Raw genomic sequence first — 21,676 nt, 5'->3', positions numbered from 1 at the left:
AATAAGATTCAATTTAGGGAAAAAATCTACTATTTTTGCATCGTCATCTTCTGAAAGGCATAACATTTTTATTTTTCGCTAGACAGAGCTGGTTGAGGGCTTATTTTTTGCGGGAAGACCTCTTCTTTTTATTGGTACCATTTTGGTTTTCATCTAACCATTTGATTACTTTTTATTGAACACTAGCTGGTACCCGCGACTTCGTCTGCGGTGATTGTAGAAGTGGGTATATACAGGCGCGGGTAAGGTTTTCGTAGTGTGTATAAGGCATCTTGTTTTTTGCTGTAATTCAGAGAATACGGGAGACTTTTGTGTTGAAGTTAATTTGTATTTGAGCTGCTATATATACGGTGTTGTGAGAAACTTTACATAGTGACTTTGGGACAGAAGTATTTGAAGTTAACCCTTTCCCGCCGATGGCATTTTTTGATTTTCGTTTTTGACTCCCCTCCTTCTAAACCCCATAACATTTTTATTTCTCCGCTCACAGAGCCATATGAGGTCTTAATTTTTCCTGGGACAAATTTTTCTTCATGATGTTACCATTATTTATTCTATATAATGTACTGGGAAGCAGGCAAAAAATTCAGAATGGGGTGGATTTCAAGAAAAAATGCATTTCTGCGACTTTCTTACGGGCTTTGGTTTTACGGCGTTCATTGTGCAGCCAAAATGACATGTCCCCTGTATTCTGTGTTTCGTTACGATGCCGGGGATACCAAATTTATATGGTTTTATTTACATTTTGACCCCTTCAAAAAAATCCAAAACTGTGTTAAAAATTTTTTTTTTGAAAAGTCGCCATATTCCGACAGCCATAACATTTTTATACGTGCGTGTACGGGGATGTATAGGGCGTCTTTTTTTGCAGGACCGGGTGTACTTTGTAGTTCTACCATTTTTGGGAAATGTTATTGCTTTGATCACTTTTTATTCAAATTTTTATCAGAATCAAAACAGTAAAAAAATGGCGGTTTGGCACTTTTGACCATTTTTCCCGCTACGGCATTTACGGAACAGGAAAAATATTTGTATAGCTTTGTAGAGTGGGCGATTTTGGACGTGGGGATACCTAATATGTATGTGTTTCACAGTATTTAACTACTTTTATATGTGTTCTAGGGAAAGGGGGGGGGGTGATTTGAATTTTTAATCCTTTTTATTATTTTTTTTATATTTTTTTTACTTTTTTTAAACTTTTTTTTTTGCATTTATTAGACCGCCTAGGGGTATTGACATGGGTGGGCGGTGTCGCGGATTGTCAGAGCGGTGGGGGTCGGCAAACATGGCTGCTCCGGAGCGTTAAAGAGAACCTCCTGGAGTATCGTTAAGGTGAGGGGCAAAGTAGTAAAGTATATGTATATGAGATTGTGTGGGGTTAGGGGTGAGGCTGCAGAGGGCAATATGAATTTTGTGGCTTGCTATGGTCCAAAGTGTGTGAGATTGCAGAGATGGTGGTGTGAGTTTGGGTTTTGTGAGGGTCCTGGCACAAACGTATGTGCGCTATTGTGACAAAAAGTAGCCTATTATTTAATCGGGTGTATTTACTATGTTTGTGGAAAATTTCAGCCAAATCGGTGGAGCGGTTTTTCCGTGATTGAGGAACAAACATCCGAACATGCAAACATCCAAACCCACAAACTCACAAACTTTCACATTTATAATATTAATAGGATTTTGTAAGGGAAAGGTGGTGAATAATCATTATTTTGTGCGGTTTTCTACGTTTTTTTTTACGCCGTTCGGGTTAAATAATGTTTTAATTTTATTGTTCAGGTTATTACGGACGCGGCGATACCAAATATGTAATGTTTTTTTCTCTTTTTCTTTATTTTACATAATAAAACATTTTATATGGGGAAAAAAGGATTTTTGGGGCTTTATTTATTTCTAATTTATTTTAAACTTTTTTATTTTTACTTTTTTTCCACTTTTTTTTTTTCTGTCCCCTTGGGGGATTGAAGCAGTGATCGGCTGATCACCGCTTCAATACATATACGCTGCAATATACGTGTTACACATGTATTGCAGAGCACAGGAAGCTGTCAGCCTGTGTGGACGCACAGGCTGACAGCTTCATTTACGGCAGGATCAGCCAGGCGTGAGGAGGGGGTAAGTGATGGGGCAGACTCGGGGTCACTGATCAGACCCCGGGCTGTCCCCTACAAACACCGGCACCCCCCGAAACCGGCGCGGGGGGTGCCGATCGCCACCATATTGTGTTGAAACCCCGGAGGTGCCGGTGGTCATGTTGACCGCCGGCATCTCAGGGGTTAACACCCGCGATCGGACCCGGTTCCGACCGCGGGTGTTACGGGGCATTGTCAGCCGTGTATTATGGCTGACATCCGCTGTTTTCACACAGTTTCTGTGTGCGCACCATGCATCCGCAGTAATAGTACAGCGGTTTGCGGGAAGCCCTTCCCTGCAGCGCCGTACTATTTCGGCGCATGTCGGGAAGGGGTTAATAAACAATGATCACACATAAAGGGGTTATCCACTTTCTAATATTGATAGCCCATCCTTATGATTGGCCATCAATATTAGTTCTGCGAGGACCCCTGCAGATCAGCCGTTATAGAACAGCATGGCTCCTAATAATGATTACATTCATAGTACCATGCTACTCATTTACTGCATACCTCCCAACTTTTGAAGAACCGAAAGAGGGACAAAATGTGTGGCGCGCATAGCGCGCCGCGGCAAATTTAGCCCCGCCCACTTTTGTGTTGACCCCGCCCACTCATTAATTTTTCATGTGCCCGCACACAGTATAATCCTCCTACAGTCACCCGTAAATTATATGTCCCCCCTCTATCTCTCCCCCAGTTTCATATACACCCTTCATCTGCCCCAGTTTCATGTCCCCTCCATCTCTGCCCCCAGATTCATGTCCTCCCCATCTCTGCCCCCAGATTCATGTCCTCTCCATCTCTGCCCCCAGATTCATGTCTCCCATCTCTTCCCCCAGATTCATGTCCCCCATCTCTGCCCTCAGATTCATGTCCCCTCCATCTCTGCCCCCAGATTCATGTCCCCACATCTCTGTCCCCAGTTTCATGTCTCCACATCTCTGCCCCCAGATTCATGTCCCCCCCATCTCTGCCCCAGATTCATGTCCCACATCTCTGCCCCCAGATTCCTGTCCCTCCATCTCTGCCCCCAGATTCATGTCCCCCCATCTCTGCCCCCAGATTCATGTCCTCTCCATCTCTTCCCCCAGTGTCATGCCGTCCTCTCCTTCATCTGCCCCCAGATTCACGTTCCACCTCCACATTAAACTTACCTTCTCCTCCGCTCCCTCGCCGCTCTCTGCCCGCCTCTCTCGCTGACACATGCGGCTGAAGCGAGGAGCTGACCTGTGTCAGCTCCTCGCTTCGCTGCTGCCGCCGGGTCCTGGCTTGTATATCGCGTCTACAAGCCAGGAGCCGGCGGCGAAGCGAGCAGCTGACACAGGTCAGCTCCTCACTTCAGCCGCGTGTGTCAGGGAGAGAGGCGGGCAGCGGCGAAGCGAGGAGCTGACCTGTGTCACTGCAGCTCCTTGCTTCAGCCGCATATGTGTTCAACTCAGATCTGCGTCCTCTGGACGCAGATCTGAGTTGAAATCGGGACATACCTCCCTCCAACCGGGACCGCGGGACATGTCATCCAAATCGTGACTGTACCGCGGAAATCGGGACGGTTGGGAGGTATGTTTACTGTACAATGTTTAGTGAGTAGTGATGCAGTAGCTAAACCCACTGTAAGGATTGGAGTCAGGGGCAGGCAGTGCAAAGTGACACAGCTAGGAAAGCAACACTGTGCAACTAATGACAAAAGGGGTCGCAGACCCTGCAGCTATAACTATGCTGTAATATCTGAGATGAGGCAGACCCATGCACTTCCTAATTGAAGTGCGCCTACCAAGGCTCCTGACACTTCTATCCGGCGGCTAGGATAAGGGGAGAGGAGGCCCTGAAAGTCCTAGGGACTGGAGTCACGGGGGTCACACCTAAACAGAAAGCACAGTGTAACTGCAATGCAAAACAAAAGACTAAAACAGCATGGAACCAGGGAGGACCACAAGTCCCAGCAAGACACAGAAGAGAAGGCGAGGTCAGACGAGCAAGAGGTCGAGCCAGGAGATATAATAAAGGTACCAAATCAAAAGACAAGGGATAGTCAAAAATACAAGCCGGGCAGATTAACCAAGAGAACAGACCGAATATTAACAGACAGGGAATCAGACTGAGCAGGGGGACCAGGAACCACAAAGTGAATGGCTGGCAAGGATCCATGCCTGGGTGGGGATTAAATAGCAGCAGAAAAACACACCTGATGGCTAATGACATGGAGACTGAAAGCAAGGAAAAGATTAACCCTTAATGACCTAAGCACACCCAATAGAACTCCTAACACGTCTCCCAGGGAGACGCCGCGCAGCAAGGAGACCGCGGCGACTCCGTATCCTGACAGTACCCCCCCTTTGAGGAGGGGCCTCCGGACCCTCAAGAGGACCCCCTGGCTTAGTAGGGCAAGAACGGAAAAACTTCTCCACCAATCTAGGAGCGTGAAGGTCTCTGGCTGCCACCCAAACACGCTCCTCCGGTCCATACCCCTTCCAATGTATGAGGAACTGAAGGGAATTCTGCACTCTGCGTGAATCAATGACCCGTTCCACCTCATACTCTAGTTCCCCCTGAACGATCACTGGTTCGGGTGGGGAACGAGTGACCATTGCCGGAACATACTTTTTGAGTAGGGACTTATGAAAAACTGGGTGAATATGGAGGGACCTAGGAAGTGATAATTTGAATGACACAGGGTTGATTATTTCAGAAATGGGATATGGACCAATAAAACGCGGGGCAAACTTAGAATATGGAACACGAAGTTGGAGATTTTTAGTGGATAACCAGACCTTGTCACCCACCACAAAGTCAGGTCCAGGGCGGCGCTTTCTGTTGGCGAAATTTACTTGATTAGCCTGGGCTTTTCTCAGTGATGCCAGGCTTTCAGCCCATACAGTACAGAGAGATTTAGCAACGTCCTCTACTGAGGAAAAGGCAAATTCATTACCTGTTCCTGAGGAGAATCTGGGGTGAAAACCATAGTTAATGTGGAAAGGAGACGACTGAGTCGAGGAGTTGACATGATTATTTAGTGCAAACTCAGCCATGGGCAAATATTCACTCCATTTATCTTGGCAATCAGACACAAAGCACCTCAAATACTGTTCCAAAGATTGATTCAATCTCTCTGTTTGACCATTAGTCTCTGGGTGGAAGGCTGAGGAGAAAGAAAGAGAGACTCCCAACCTGTTACAAAAGGCTTTCCAAAACCTGGACACAAACTGTACGCCCCTGTCTGACACCACATTTGAAGGAATACCATGCAGACGTAAAATGTGACAGATAAACAACCAGGCCAACAATTTAGCTGAAGGCAATTTTTTCAAGGCAACAAAGTGGGACATCTTAGAAAAACGATCTACTACAACCCAAATTACCGATTTCCCTTTAGAGGAAGGGAGATCAGTAATAAAATCCATGGAGATGTGTGACCAGGGTCTATTGGGTAGCGGGAGTGGATGTAAAAGACCTGCTGGAAGTTGATGGGGCACCTTAGATCTGGCACAGGTCTCGCAAGAATGAACAAACTTTTTAACATCCCGTTGCCAAGATGGCCACCAATACGTACGTGATAACAGATTCCCAGTACCAGTAATGCCTGGATGACCTGCCAGAACAGAGGAGTGGATCTCCTCTAAGAGCACCAAGCGGAGGTGACTAGGGACAAACAATTTACCTGGTGGTAGCGCACTAGGGGCAGCATCCTGAGTGTTGAGGATACGGGTTTCAAGATCCGAGGTCACAACTGCCACTACCACCCCAGGAGCAAGTATATTTTCAGGTTCCCCATCAGAACTACCACTAAGACCAAAACTTCTAGACAAGGCATCTGCTTTAGTATTCTTTGAGTCGGGACGGTAGGTAATTACAAAGTGAAACTTAGAGAAAAATAGAGCCTACCTGGCTTGACGGGGATTTAATCTTTTTGCCTTGTCTAAATATAATAAGTTTTTGTGGTCAGTTAGTACAGTAATTTTATGTCTGGCCCCCTCCAGGAAGTGCCTCCACTCTTCAAAGGCCCACTTAATCGCCAGAAGCTCTCTATTGCCAACATCATAATTGGCCTCGGTAGTGGAGAACCTCCTGGAAAAGTAGGCGATAGGGCACTGAACCATTTACCAACCTCCAACCTGAGACAGGACGGCTCCTACACCTACTTCTGAAGCGTCAACCTCTACAATAAAGGGCAATTCAGGATCAGGATGGACCAGGACTGGGGCAGAAGTAAAAAGTTGTTTTAAGGTGGCGAATGCTACCTCCGTCTCTGGTGTCCAGGAGGCAGGATCCGCCCCCTTTTTGATCAAATCGGTGAGAGGTTTAACAATAGAAGAAAAATTTCGGATAAATTTTCGGTAATAGTTGGCGAAACCTAGAAACCTCTGAACTTCTTTTAAGGTAGTAGGTCTCTCCCATTCAAGTACTGCAGATACCTTTCTGGGATCCATACCAATGGTACCAGGAGTAAGGATGTATCCCAAAAAACCTATCTCCTGGACTCCAAATTGACACTTGGATAACTTAGCACAGAGGTGGTTTTGACGTAGCCTAAGAAGAACCTCTTTTACATGTTGCTGATGTGACTCCCAGTCCGGTGAGAATATGAGGATGTCATCTAAATAAATTACTAGATATCTACCTAACAGATCCCTAAAAATGTCATTCACAAAACGTTGAAATACCGCCGGAGCATTGCTCAAACCAAAAGGCATAACTAGGTATTCAAAATGACCTTCAGGGGTATTAAATGCGGTTTTCCACTCATCCCCGTCTCTTATCCGAATCAAGTTGTAAGCTCCGTGGAGGTCAATTTTAGAAAACCATCGAGCCCCCACCACCTGGTTAAAAAGATCCGGAATGAGTGGCAGAGGATGTTGGTCTTTGACCGTAATCTTATTCAACTCCCTGTAGTCAATACAAGGTCGGAGGCCACCATCTTTTTTTTCAACGAAGAAAAACCCCGCCCCCACAGGAGAAACTGAAGGTCAGATATGTCCTTTAGATAGGCTCTCTTTAATGTACTGGCGCATGGACTCGCGCTCAGGAGCTGAAAGGTTAAAAATGCGACCTTTGGGTAGTTTAGCTCCAGGAACCAAGTCAATTGCGCAGTCATAAGGTCGATGTGGAGGCAAGGCCTCCGCATTGAGCTTGTCAAAGACGTCTTTGAACTCGGTAATAAATTCCGGAATTTTGATATCATTTTTGATAGTACAAACAGAATTAATATGAGAAGTACAGGAATCTCCCCATCTAACCAACTCCGAAGTTCCCCAATCAAACACTGGATTATGTACACGCAACCAGGGTAAACCAAGAATAACGTCTGCAGCCAGTTTTTTCATAACAAAAAATGACACTTTTTCAACATGTAAACTGCTGACAAAAAACTGCACCTCAGCAGTACGGGCTAAGATTTTCCCTTCAGACAAAGGGGTTAGATCTGCTCCAGATACCTGAAATGGGTATTTCAAGGGAATCAATTCAATTCCTAGGGCTTGTGCCACCACTTCATGGATGAAGTTCATGGCGGCACCTGAATCCACCATCGCCTGACATGCAAAAGTTTTATTACCATTAACAAGAATAGCAGGGAGTAAACATTTCTCAATATTATTAGGAGGTACCTGTGTGCCTGAGTGACCCTCCCGGCAATCACTCAGGCATTGGCGTTTTCCCGGCGGTGGTTTAGGTCTGGTTGGACAGTTTCTCAGGATATGTCCAGGTTTGCCGCAATACAGACACAGAGCGTTTTGTAGGCGATACTTTCTCCTGGAGGCGGTTGTGGACCCCAATATCATTGGTTCTTCTTTAGGTATAGGACTAGAGGTAGGGACAGCAAAAGGAGGTATAGGTTCCGAAAGGACAGAACAGGATTTAGCTGAGGAGCCAGGTTTGCTTAATTTCTCTCTACGCCTTTCCCTAAGCCTCCTATCAATAGAAATAGCCAAGGACATAAAGTCTCCTAGATTTTCAGGGACTGGATGACTTACTAGAGCATCTTTTACAGAATCTGATAAGCCTTGTCTAAAAAGGGTTAACAAAGGTCTGTCTGTCCACCCTGACTGCGAGTTCCACTGGCGAAACTCCGTAGAATAGTCCTCAGCAGTTCTAACTCCCTGCTGAATAGACAACAGATGGGACTCGGCCAAGGCAACTCTATTAGGGTCATCATAAATCTGACCTAATGTTTGAAAAAACTTATTTAATGAATTCCATTCAGGAGCTCCAGCAGGTAGAGCCAAGGCCCAGTCTTGTGGTGACCCTCGTAGAAGGGACACCACCAGCGCCACCTGCTCTGCTTCAGAAGAAAGGAAATTAAAACGAAAAAATAAACGGCAAGATTCCCAAAATGTTCGGAATCTGTCTGGTTTACCGTCAAAACGGTCAGGCAAGAGCATTTTAGGATCCTGACGGGTATTCAATGTGGGAAAAACTGGTGATTGAATAGAAGCACCTGCAGCGGCTGATGCTGGATCAGGCAAAGCCTCCAGACGCTGCGAGACTTGGTTAATTAACCCAGCCATGCCCTGCACCTGCCTTGATAGTTCGTCCAGGCGGTCAGTTACAGAGTGTTCGGCATCCATACTAAACCGCCGGGCGGCCTGCCTAGGGTAAGGGCCAGCCATTATGTAAGGATTGGAGTCAGGGGCAGGCAGTGCAAAGTGACACAGCTAGGAAAGCAACACTGTGCAACTAATGACAAAAGGGGTCGCAGACCCTGCAGCTATAACTATGCTGTAATATCTGAGATGAGGCAGACCCATGCACTTCCTAATTGAAGTGCGCCTACCAAGGCTCCTGACACTACTATCCGGCGGCTAGGATAAGGGGAGAGGAGGCCCTGAAAGTCCTAGGGACTGGAGTCACGGGGGTCACACCTAAACAGAAAGCACAGTGTAACTGCAATGCAAAACAAAAGACTAAAACAGCATGGAACCAGGGAGGACCACAAGTCCCAGCAAGACACAGAAGAGAAGGCGAGGTCAGACGAGCAAGAGGTCGAGCCAGGAGATATAATAAAGGTACCAAATCAAAAGACAAGGGATAGTCAAAAATACAAGCCGGGCAGATTAACCAAGAGAACAGACCGAATATTAACAGACAGGGAATCAGACTGAGCAGGGGGACCAGGAAACACAAAGTGAATGGCTGGCAAGGATCCATGCCTGGGTGGGGATTAAATAGCAGCAGAAAAACACACCTGATGGCTAATGACATGGAGACTGAAAGCAAGGAAAAGATTAACCCTTAATGACCTAAGCACACCCAATAGAACTCCTAACATGTCTCCCAGGGAGACGCCGTGCAGCAAGGAGACCGCGGCGACTCCATATCCTGACACCCACGGCTACACTTTGAACAGCGAGCATGGCTCTCAGCCTGTAAATATTATCAGTAGAGATGAACAAGTAGTATTCGATCGAGTAGGTATTCGATCAAATACTACGGTATTCAAAATATTTGTACTTAATCGAATACTACTAGCTATTCACAGTAAATATTCTATTCAGAACCAGTGTTGATTGGCCAAATGCTATACAGTGTATAGCATTCGGCAAATCAACACTGGTTCTGCAGCAGGCTCGTCCTTGCTAGTGGGAGAGATGGCAGCTTGCTGTTACGAGGGAGCTGAATTTTTCTCATAGGAATGCATTGACCAGCGTTGATTGGCCAGTGTACAGCATTTGGCCAATCAACGCTGGTTCTGCCGGAGGCTTGTCTGTGAGGAGGCAGAGTCTAAGATCGGACTACATCAGTCTCCATTGTGGTCCGATCTTAGACTCCGCCTCCTCACATACAAGCCTCCGGCAGAACCAGTGTTGATTGGCTGAATGCTGTACACTAGCCAATCAACGCTGTCAATGCATTCCTATGAGAAAAAGTAAGCTCCCTCGTAACAGCAAGCTGCCAGCTCTCCTGACTAGCAAGGACGAGCCTGCTGCAGAACCAGCATTGATTTGCCGCAGGCTCGTCTTTGCTAGTCAGGAGAGCTGGCAGCTTGCGGTTATGAGGGAGCTGACTTTTTATCAGCGTAACTGCAAGCGCTGTGCAGTTAAAGTGCACGGTCCCCATAGACTATAATGGGGTCCATGTGCTTTAACTGCACTTCTCTCCTCCTAAGCAGTCTTCTCCTGCTACTCGGGGACTTGGTGACTCTCATTTAGTCGAATAGTGGTTTCTCCTGAAACGAGCATTTTTCCCATAGACCATAATGGGATTCGATATTCGATCGAGTAGTTGAATATTGAGGCTCTACTCGAAACTAATATCGAATCTCGAATATTTCACTACTCATCTCTAATTATCAGGAGCCACACTGTCCAGAAATAAGCTGATCTGTGGGGTCTCAGCTGTCAGACCCTCGCAGATCTACTATTGATGGCCTATTCGAAAGATAGGCCATCAATGTTTGAATATGAATAACTCCTTTAATACTGACAATCACTGATACAATGACAATGAATTTGACACCTTTATGATTGGGCTTTATGTATTTTATCATGATCATATGTAATGTACTGTCTGACTGGCACTGAGAACATTGTAAGCAGTCAATGGTAGTGAAGCCATCTGATAAAGATAGCAATATCGTGTTACTGGAATGCCTGCAGTATAAGGAGATGTCCTGTCATATCTTTTACAATAGTGTTTCTCAATGTTTTCAACCTTTCCCCTGGAGAGAAAATTCACTACTGAGTACCCCTCAAAATAGCATGGTGTTACAAAGGCCCATATGCACAATACAGTCCCTGACAAAAGTTCTGTCACTTATCCATGTTGTGGAATCAAAAGCTCATAAACTGACTTTAAATTCATCTATTGGTTTAAGAAATGACTCATATGAAAGCTGAAACCCTCCCAAATGTGTTTTTTATTAAGAAAATAAATTGGCTTCACTGGCGAAATATTGATCATTTAATGAACACAGAAAGGTCAGATTTTGGCAGGACAAAAGTTTTGTCGCCTTGTCATGTGATGCCCCCAATCCTAGTGTACAGCCTCACCTGTGCTCACTAATCAATCGGTTAATTAGTGGGTTTGTATAAGAAGAACTCCAGCACCCCAGACCTTAACTTGAACTGTAACTTCACCTCTGACAACATGCCAAAACTCAACCCTGCAACCAAAGCCTTGATTATCAAGAGGCTGAAGACCAGATCCACTGCAGAGGTGGCTGCACCTTTAATGTGTCTCAGCAGCATCAAGTACAAAGAATTAAAAAAAGATTTTAACAAACTGGAGATGTTTTTGACAAGCCCAGGACCAGCAGACTCCACAAGACAACTGCTCAGGAGGAATGTTTGTTGGTTAGAAAATCAAAAGCCAGCCCCTCTTCTACTGCAGCAGAGCTCCAACAGGCCTGGTCACCTCAAGTCCTTGTGTCAACTAGAATAGTTTGTAGGATTCTGTCTCGAAATGGCCTCCATGGTGGAATCAGTGCCCAGAAGCCATCACTAAACAAAAGGCAATTAAAGGCCCACAGCCTGCTAAACGGATGGACGCTGGAAAAGTGGCAGAAGGTGGATTTCTCAGATAAATCTTCAGTTGAATTACACTACAGCCGCCGCAAATACTGCAGGAGACCTACTGGAGCCCGTATGGATCCAAGATACACCGAGAAAACAGTTAAGTCTGGTGGTGGAAAGATCATGGTCTAGAGTTACATTCATTATGGCAGTATGCAAAACATTTGTAAGGTGGAAGGCAATATCAATAGCCTAAAATATCAAGAAGTATTAGCTTCCTCTTACATTCCATATCATAAAAGGGGTCAAATTTTGCGGCAGGATGGTGCTCCATCTCATACATCCATCTCTACATTAAAGTTCCTCAAGGCAAAGAAGATGAAGGTGCTCCAGCACTGGCCAGCCCAGTCACCAGACATGAACATCATTGAGCATGTTTGGGGTAGGATGAAAGAGGAAGCTTGGCAGACAAAACCAAAGAATCCTGATGAACTCTGGGAGGCTGTAAGACTGCATTCTGTGCTATTCCTGATGACTTCATCAATAAATGGTATGAATAATTGTCGAAATGCGTGGATGCCGTCCTTCAAGCTCATGGAAGTCACACAAAATATTACATATAGCTCTAATAGCACCACAACTTCATTCACCAATGTTAGGAAACATATCTTTGTATTTGAACTGAATTATTGGTTTGATTTTCACATTACTTTATATAGGCGACAAAAGTTTTGTCTTGCCAAAATCTGACCTTTCTGTGTTCATTAAATGGTCAATATTTCAGAAGTGAAGCCAATTTATTTTCTTAACAAAAAAAAAAAAACATTTGGGAGAGTTTCAGCTTTCATACGAGTCATTTCTAAAACCAATGGATGAATTTAAAGTCAGGTTATAAGCTTTTGATTCCACAACATGGATAAGTGACAGAACTTTTGTCAGGGACTGTAAATAACTTATCATATAGCAATAACCTGAATTATAACAAACACACCAGTTTCTCTTTGGAATAAAATGGCCGCGATGCCTTTATTAAGGGCTTACATAAATAGATAATTAAATAACCAGAATCAATAATAAACTGTAATTAAAATAAAATAATTAATGAATAATTACCGATTTAAATTAAGTAATTTATTAAACCCAGTCCCCCCAGCATTAGCTGGGGGACAAAATCCCCACTAACAAAGCATCGCGACAAACAGGGGTAAGACTTGAAAATGTGGGGGGGAGGGCGGGTACTGCCACGAACACCTCAGAGGGGTTCAAATTTTCCGCCACTGAAGCCAATGGTCCAATCAGCTGATGACTCTGCTGCTAGGCAGATTGCCACAGAACCTGCTCATGCCAGTGACACAGTTAAGGACGGATTCATATCTGTGCCCATGCACGCTTTAGCCAATCCAGCTGGGTTTCCGTCTTCTGCCCCAACTGGACAGAAACCCAGCAGTCAGTTTTCAAAACCGTTTTTTTTTAACCAGACACAAAGTCCTGCATGTCTGACTTGGTGTCCAGTTAAAAAAACGGTTTCGCAACAGACAGATACAAAACGCTCACGGGCGCTCACATTTCAAACCCATTCACTTGAATGGGTTTGAAAATTGACTGTTGGGTTTCCGTCCCCTGTCCAGTTGGGGCAGAAGACGGAAACACAGCTGTATTGACTAAAGCACGCACAGGCGCAAATGTGAACCCGCCCTTACCCAGTTGAAATTTCCCGCCACAGCTGCCAGCTGACCAATCAGCTGATGACTCCTGCTGCTGGGCAGACTTCAAGACACCTCCAGAACCTGCTCATGCCTGGACCCAGCTGACCCAAGAATGACCTCCAACAGGTAATGCTCGGTTTACATTAGCGTTGGGCTTCTGTCTGGAAGGAGTCCGTATGAGGACCCCCTCGAATGGAACACTAATGCAAGCGCTGTGCAGTTAAGCACACGGACCCCATAAACTATAATGAGATCCGTGTGCTTGCCGTGCACTGCCCGCACGAGATTCGTGTGCTCCTGGGCCCCAACAATCTCTTATAAATGACTTATAACAGTTATTTAATGGCCCGCTTCAAAGCTGCCATAGCAAGTAAAATGGCCCCCTCAGTGTTCTCACAGGTAATATAATGTCCACCACATGTAATAGAAAGGACCTCACAATGCCTCCACGTGTAGTATAATGAACCCTACAGTGTCCCCACATGTAGTATATTGGCCTCCCACAGTGGCCCTACTTGCAACATATGTTGATGGGCTGAATTGCATGTATCTGGTAGTTTTTACTCCTGATAAAGCTGTGTAAAAACATGATATTTAGCTGAAACAGGCTAGTTAGTGGGTTAGTAGGTAGATGACAGTGGCGGAATAAACTGGACAAGAGGAGTGAGGCTAGTAGATTATTTTCCCACTGTGTCGCTCCACCAGATGATTGACGTTAACTATACATACCCAATAATAGTCTGATCACACCATCTTATCAGGCAGTAAATTATATTTGTAGGATGGATACTATAGAAATGAATGTAGCTGTGTACAGTAAATGATTAGTAAGAAACTGTGTTCCTGGAAGACCAGACATTAATTGCAGATACTGCTAATTATAGATTCTATAAGCAAAAGTGCACATGTAGTGATATCACATTGATACACTTTATCCTAGTTACTGCTTCTTCTACTTATTAGGGGTAATAAAACTGTATCTTTGTACTCCTGTACTTGCTCTACAAGGTCTGCGATAACCAGCTACTGTATTGCACGTACCAGAGTAGCCAGACAGACACATATTGTATGTGATTACATAGGCTAATATGCTACTAGAAATATGTGCTTGCCATCCGTAAAGTTCTGCTGAATCATATGTATTCAATAATACACATCACTGACACAGCTGTGACATCGCACAGGACTTCTCCCCTCACACTCCGATGCTGTGAGGAGGAGGGGGAGGGGTGGCAGGAAGAGTGTGCAGGAAGATTTGAGATCATGCAGAACTATGAGAACAGTTGACCAGTACTGCAATGTATTTAAAACAGCATATACATCCCTCCCAACCGTCCCGGATTCCGAGGGACAGTCACGGATTCAGTGTCCTGTCCCGCAGTCCCGGTCAGCATGTCCCGGTTTCAACTCATCTACGTCCAGAGGAGGCAGATGAATACATATGCGAGTAAAGCAGGAGCTGTGACAGTACAGCTCCTGCTTTTACCTCTGCGCTCTGGCTAGTGGATGTATAGGGGCGATGTGATGACGTCACTCACATCGTGCCTACAACTCCATGAGTGAGACTGTGGAGAGAGCTGCGCGGGAGTGTTGGAAGGGTGAGTATAAGTGTTTTTATGTGTTAAACATTGAGGGGGAACATAATGAAGGGGGCCCATGAAACTGGGGGTGGAGATGGAGGGGGGGCATGAAACTGGGGGCTGAGATAAAGGGGGGGACATGAAACTGGGGCAGAGATAAAGGGGGGGGCATGAAACTGGGGGCAGAGATGGAGGGGGGAGCCATGAAACTGTGGGCAGAGATGGAAGGGGGAACATGAAACTGGGGGCAGAGATGGAGAGGGGGACATGAAACTGGGGGCAGAGATGGAGGGGGGGACATGAAATTGGGGGCAGAGATGGAGTGGGGGGATATGAAACTGGGGCAGAGATGGAGGGGGACATGAAACTGGGGCAGAGATGGAGGGGCATGAAAATGGGGGCAGAGATGAAGGGGGTATATGAAACTGGGGGAGAGATAGAGGGGGACAATTTATGGGTGACTGTAGGAGGATTATACTGTGTGGGGGCACATGAAAAATGAAGGAGAATGGGCAGAGTCAACATAAAACGCCGCACGTTTTGTCCCTCTTTCGGTTCTTCAAAAGTTGGGAGGTATGAGTAAAGTTGTGAACTGTTTCACCTGCATCCATGTATCTCCTGAGTCATTTACCTGCAATTACCATCAAAGGCACTCTACCTTTCATTTGGCTCCATAGGGCTAAAGACCTGTGCCCCACGGAAGACTACCACCAACATCAGGTATGCTGCAGCTCATCTCAGCTCTGCACCAGCCCAGGAGGTGAGCTGGAGGAGTTTGCTGAGTTTACAACCCACTGTAAGCTGTTCTCTTCTAAGCACTATTATTTCCAACCTCCAGGTTCCGTCCAATGGGTTGCTGCATAGACCACAACAAATTGCAAGATTTTTAACGTCTCATAAACATTATTAAAAGTTGAATATTACCTGTTCCCCTAGAATGGCGCAATCTATAATACCTAATGCTTCATTTCATTGGGTTAAAGAAAAAAACAAAAAAAAACACACCACAATTTGTTTAAAAATTTCTCCTGAACGCGGGAATACCCCATATTTTTTTTGTAAACTACTGTATGGTTACATGGTAGAGCACAGAATGGAAAGTGTTAATTATTTTTTGCAGAGGCCCTATATTATCAGTACAATGGAAAGCTCCAAAAAGTGACCCTATTTTATAATATGCACTCCTCAAGGAATTTCTCAAGGGGTATTATCATTTTGAACCTGAGTGCTTCCCAAAAATTAATGTAGAAATTTAAAATTGAATTATTATAGAAGTATGCCATTTCAGTACCCAGTATATTGTGCCCACTTTGTGTCATCACAGACATGCAATGCAATATCTATTATGTGGGCTATCCTGCGTACAAAAAAAAATTGTATATGTGGGTGTAAACTGCTTCTTGGGCATACCGCAGGACTCAAAAGGAAAGGAGCACTGTGCTTTTTAGATTTTGGAGTACATTTAAAGAGACTTTCTGGACGCATGTTGTTTTTCATGGCCCTGAGGGAACCAGTAAATTGGAATTGCTCTAGATATGTCCCAATTTTGTAGGGGAAATTTTAGGGTCTCTGAAAACATGAGATGACATCCAAAGACCAACTATATAAATCTATGCTTCAAAAGCACATAACACTCCTTCACATTTGCACCCTGTAGTGTGCCCAAAAGGCAGTTAATGCCCACATGTATGATATTTTAACTAGGATAACGTTCTTAACAATGTCCTATGTGGGTATAAACTGCTATTTGGGAACAGCCGGACACAGAAGGAAGGCAAGGAGCTCTATTCTGGTTTTTGGAGCACAGTTTGGTTTTTGGACATCATAACACTTTTGCAGAGCCATTGAGTTGCAGGTAAAGTGGAATCCGCAGACAAGTGACCCCATTTTGTAGACTGCACATCTCAAGGGATTTATATAATTGGAGGACACAGTACCATGGGTATAGGCCACTAGGAAATAAAGTGTTGGCAACTCCCGAGTGGCCTATATCGTCTCCACAGACAGGAAGTTAATCAGTTGTAGAGAAGGGTCCATAGAAGGCAGACATGTCCCACATGAAAGTCTTCTGCTTTTTATTATTTTAGTCTTATTTCTTTCTTTTCTCTTTCAGATTACAGGATGGTCCTCAGTGTGTACTGCCACATTACTTGTACCCCCCTGTGGGTGCCAGGAGTCAGACAGCTAGTGCCTCACTACTGGTCACCCTACTTGTCTGCAGCCGCAACTGGAGTACTGGTAATTCCACATTAAGTGCAAGTTTACTGAAGGGGTGACCTTGTAGGCACCTGAAGGCATCAGACAGGTAGGTTTCAATGCCAGGACCTTGTTTAGAGCTGTTAAGCTCCCCCTCTGTGGGAGTTGTAACACCTAGACAGAACCCTTTTTCGGGGATGGAGCGGAGCTTGTGTGCTACACTTTTTAAGGTCTCATGCTTTTTGTGCCTCACACAATGCCTTTAAGAGTCTTTACAAGCTGCATAACTGGGTGTCTTTTCAGTAATGCTGAATATTCATTAAGGTATCTGTTAGAAGCAGCCCATCAATTCCTGACACCTCCTGACTGTCTAAGCTAACCTGGGTATCTTTGTAGTACCTTGGGGTAGCAAGTTCAGATATTGCTGGTGTTTCCATCCCTGCAAGTGGCTCCCTCACCTAATCTTGACCTTCTATAGCAATGTGTAAGTGGTATGAACTTTCAGTAGTACTTAATCTGAACTGACCCTGCCTTATTTAGTCATTGTCTTTCTGTATCTCTTCCTTTGAGCCAGTGGAGCCTCTCCAAACCATTCTGGAACCCCTCTTGAGGGGATGGACCTAAAGTGCTCCTTTTATGACCTTGGTTTAGTTATACCCCTGTTTGGTTCAGACTTCTGCCCAGCTGTCCTGTCCTCACATGCCTTTCTGGAGGCAGTCATCCAGGGCTTCAGCCTCCCTTCATTCCCACAGATTCTCGATTGGATTCAGGTCTGGACTTTGACTTGGCCGTTCTAACACCTGGATACGTTTATTTGTGAACCATTCCATTGTAGATTTTGCTTTATGTTTTGGATCATTGTCTTGTTGGAAGATAAATCTCCGTCCCAGTCTCAGGTCTTTTGCAGACTACAATGGGTTTTCTTCCAGAATGGTCCTGTATTGGATCCATCCATCTTACCATCAATATGGTTCATATTCCCTGTCCCTGCTGAAGAAAAGCAGGCCCAAACCATGATGCTGCCACCACCATGTTTGACAGTGGGGATGGTGTGTTCAGGGTCATAAGCTGTGTTGCTTTTACGCCAAACATGTTGTTTTGCATTGTGTCCAAAAAGTTGGATTTTGGTTTCATCTGACCAGAGCACCTTCTTCCACATGTTTGGTGTATCTCCCAGGTGCCTTGTGGCAAACGTTAAACAAGACTTTATGGATATCTTTGAGAAATGTGTGTATGACTGATTGTTATCCTATGGACAGACTCTCCCACCTCAGCTGTAGATCTCTGCAGTTCATCCAGAGTGATCATGGGCCTCTTGGCTACATTTCTAATCAGTCTTCAAAAAAAAAAAACTACATGCAGGACTTTTCTGTCCATTGAAATGTAAAAACGGACATCAAGTGTCCATTACTTTTTTAACATTAAAGTCTATGGGCAACGTACTTATAATGGACAGTAACTGATAGCCATCAGTTACTGTCCGCTATGATAGGTGTCCCTTTTTTTTTTTTTTTTTAAACCGACACCTTCATAATGGAATCCAACTGTAATGTGAACTCTACCTTATATATATGTATCATTTCTATTTACACTACTTCACTTGGCATATGTACCAGCAAAGGGTCATATACATACATCGGACCCATAGGGAAATGGGTATCTTAAGCTGAAGCTTTGACAGTACTTTTTTTTTTCACTTTTGTTTTTTAAAGTCAAGGGTTGCCTTGGCTGGGTGTAGTACTGCAGGTAAATATCATTTACATAAAACAGGGTTGGACACCAGTCTTAAAAAAATTGATGAATAAATAAAACCAATTACCAGGGAAGGAATATACTTGGGGAACACAAATGATAGATTTTTTTTTTTTTTTTAAGGAGGAAAAACCTCACAAACACAAAAATTAGCCATTTCCTTTAATACATATGTAGTACAGAATGTTAATTACAGCAGAACAGTGTTTCCAGTTAAATAAAATTAAAAACTTTATTCACCCCCTCCCTCAATATAAAATTACTAAATTAATATTTTGAAAGAACAATATGATCAAAGCTTTAAATAACACCACCAGTTACCACAGTAATCATAACCACCAACACATACTCTTTGCTTTGGCAAAAGAAGTTTTTTGTTTTTAAAACAGTGTATAAACCTAACATAGCAAAGACTGTATACATCTTTGTATTGCACTCATTTCTGTACAAGAATAAATTGTAAAGACAAAAATATATAGCCGGTAAAATGAATAAGCACAATATTTGTCACAATAAAAGTCAGCCATGAACATTAAAAAATGCATAGAAATGTAACACATTATGTACAGAAAGTATGATCTGCATCAATTAACAATATGTACATTCCAACTACGTCAGTGACACCTATGAAGGACGGGCTTGTGAGTTTGTGCAGAGGTGAAGGTGTTCATGTGTGGTTTATATCAGAGGTTGCTGGAAGATCACAGACAAAAATAGACAATCCGTAATACAAACAAGGAAATATAATCCTTAGCAAACATTTGGAGTTCATAAAATCACCTACTTGCCGGAAAAAAAAAAAAAAAAATTCCAGTCAGGTAAAAAGTAATATTGGAAATATTGTTCTTAAAGGCAATTTAAAATGGAGCAGAAAATAAAAGCGCTTTGATTATCTTAAGACTGCAACGTGTGCTTGGTCGCAAAGCTAACATGTAAACTTTAGTGTAACGTTGGTTTTCTATACTGTACATTCCTAGATATCTACTACCCAAGACCTACTGTGCTATTCTGTGTGACTTAGCTTTGTTCTTGAACAGTTCATCTATACAGCATCAAAAATATTCAATAAACATTTTATATCTCTTTAGTGTTGAAAATAGTTGATATTGCCAATGGAGGAAAAGAAAAGTCATTACTGCTCCTCCTACCACAACAATCAGTTTGGCTGGCTAAACCCCTCTTGTAATGCAGTGGTGATAGGAATGGGCGTCCATTCTTAGAGGACTGCGGGCTCTGGAAAGCATCCTGAGTTAGCCATACATGAGGCATCGACGTGAAATGAAGGACTTTCATGCAATGGATGAGGAGTTTGTCATTCCTTGTACGGTTGTGCTTGTAGGAGTTCCACTTATGGCATTAAAAATGTGAAGGGAGTTCGGCATAACACTGATCTTCTCTTCTCCGCACCAAATCTAAAGGGGTGCAAAAAAATATGGATTTTAAAAACTGAGTAAATCATACAGAAGGAACATAACAGCATACAAAGAAATGGTGTTTATACACAATGAAGAAGCAGCATGCCAGGGTCCTTCCATGGACATAATGTGAATCCTGAAATTTAAGGACTTTTACAGATTCTTGTTTTTTTTGTAGAAAGAGCTTAAATCACTGTATAATGAGTTCTGAAACTTTGTAATATACTTTGTATTTTCTGCTTATATGTACCAGAGCCTAGTCGCAGAAGTCATGGCCACGTATGTCCGGGCATGTCGCTGTGATTCGGACATTTATCACAAGTGTGCTGGGGGATTTATCACAATTAGAGATGAGCGAGTACTGTTCGGATCAGCCGATCCGAACAGCACGCTCCATAGAAATGAATGGAAGCACCTGGTACTTCCGCTTTGACGGCGGCCGGTCGCTTAACCCCCCGCGTGCCGGCTACGTCCATTCATTTCTATGCGAGCGTGCTGTCCGGACCGGCTGATCCGAACAGTACTCGCTCATCTCTAATCACAATTCCTATTTTTTACTCCAAAAACCTGGACAACCCTTTTACTAAATAGGTCACCATGGGAAACAAAGAAAATTTTTATGTTCGTTTTGGTAAATGAAGCCCAAAGTATATTAATTTTTTTTTTACAACACTCATTATACAGTGAATAATCTTTAATATCATGCATGCCTAAATATTCTAGGTGCAAGGTACCCATCCCCCTACACTTGCCCCTTCTTAGAGGCTCAATTTATTAAGAGAGTGTATTAGCACATATGGGCGTTAAATGTGTTCAGTCATTTCAGAATTACTTACATGAAAATATACAAAACTTTTACTAATATACCAGAATTCAACATAAGTGAACACCAGGTATAATACTGCATGTACCGGTATATACAACCAGTTGTGACTGATATTTCAGAGTAACTCCCTACCTAAATCACCATGTTAAGAATGAATATGGAAAACGTACAAAAAACCCCTCTCTTGTGGATTTTGTTAGCGTGTATATTGTGAAAACTACATGCTATGGCGGCGGTATTTCAAAAGGAGAAATGCACCAAAACCAGGAGCTTACAGCAAATGTATGGAGAGGCAAACATGCATAGAGTAACACAAAACCATCTTATATTACCATCCCATCTGCTCATGTGCGCACAAAGGGGAGAAGAAAAACAGCCTGTTACTCAATAATTCAGCCATGGAGTCAGAAAATCTCTGCTAATGATAACACATCTCAGTTTGACGTCATCACTTATGAATGTAAAATACTTTCCAAGTATTATATTCAGTATGTTGCAATTTTACTTTATTTTACAACATCCAAAGATGTCTCTAAAGAGAGATTCCTTCTGGATTAAGGTGGAAGAAGAAGGACGAGAGCTGCAGGAAATGGTTCTCAGGTAAAGTTGTCATCACTTCAAATGAA

The 21,676-nt window shown here is 43.7% G+C and overlaps 1 protein-coding gene across 12 annotated transcripts in view; it reads right to left on the bottom strand.

Moving 5' to 3' along the window:
- Positions 1-18,946: 18,946 nt before the first annotated feature.
- Positions 18,947-21,676, bottom strand: part of DOCK9 (dedicator of cytokinesis 9) — a 203,178-nt gene continuing 200,448 nt past the window's right edge. For all 12 annotated transcript variants that reach the window (XM_075265309.1, XM_075265317.1, XM_075265318.1 and 9 more), the window contains one exon: positions 18,947-20,221. In XM_075265309.1, the coding sequence (XP_075121410.1) occupies positions 20,099-20,221 (123 nt within the window). In that variant the 3' untranslated portion in view covers positions 18,947-20,098. The remainder of the gene's footprint in view (positions 20,222-21,676) is intronic.

Source organism: Leptodactylus fuscus, chromosome 2 (assembly GCF_031893055.1).
Source record: "Leptodactylus fuscus isolate aLepFus1 chromosome 2, aLepFus1.hap2, whole genome shotgun sequence".
Lineage (NCBI taxonomy): Eukaryota > Metazoa > Chordata > Amphibia > Anura > Leptodactylidae > Leptodactylus > Leptodactylus fuscus.
Note: the sequence above shows the minus strand (reverse complement) of the source record. Positions and strands in the feature narration are given on the sequence as shown.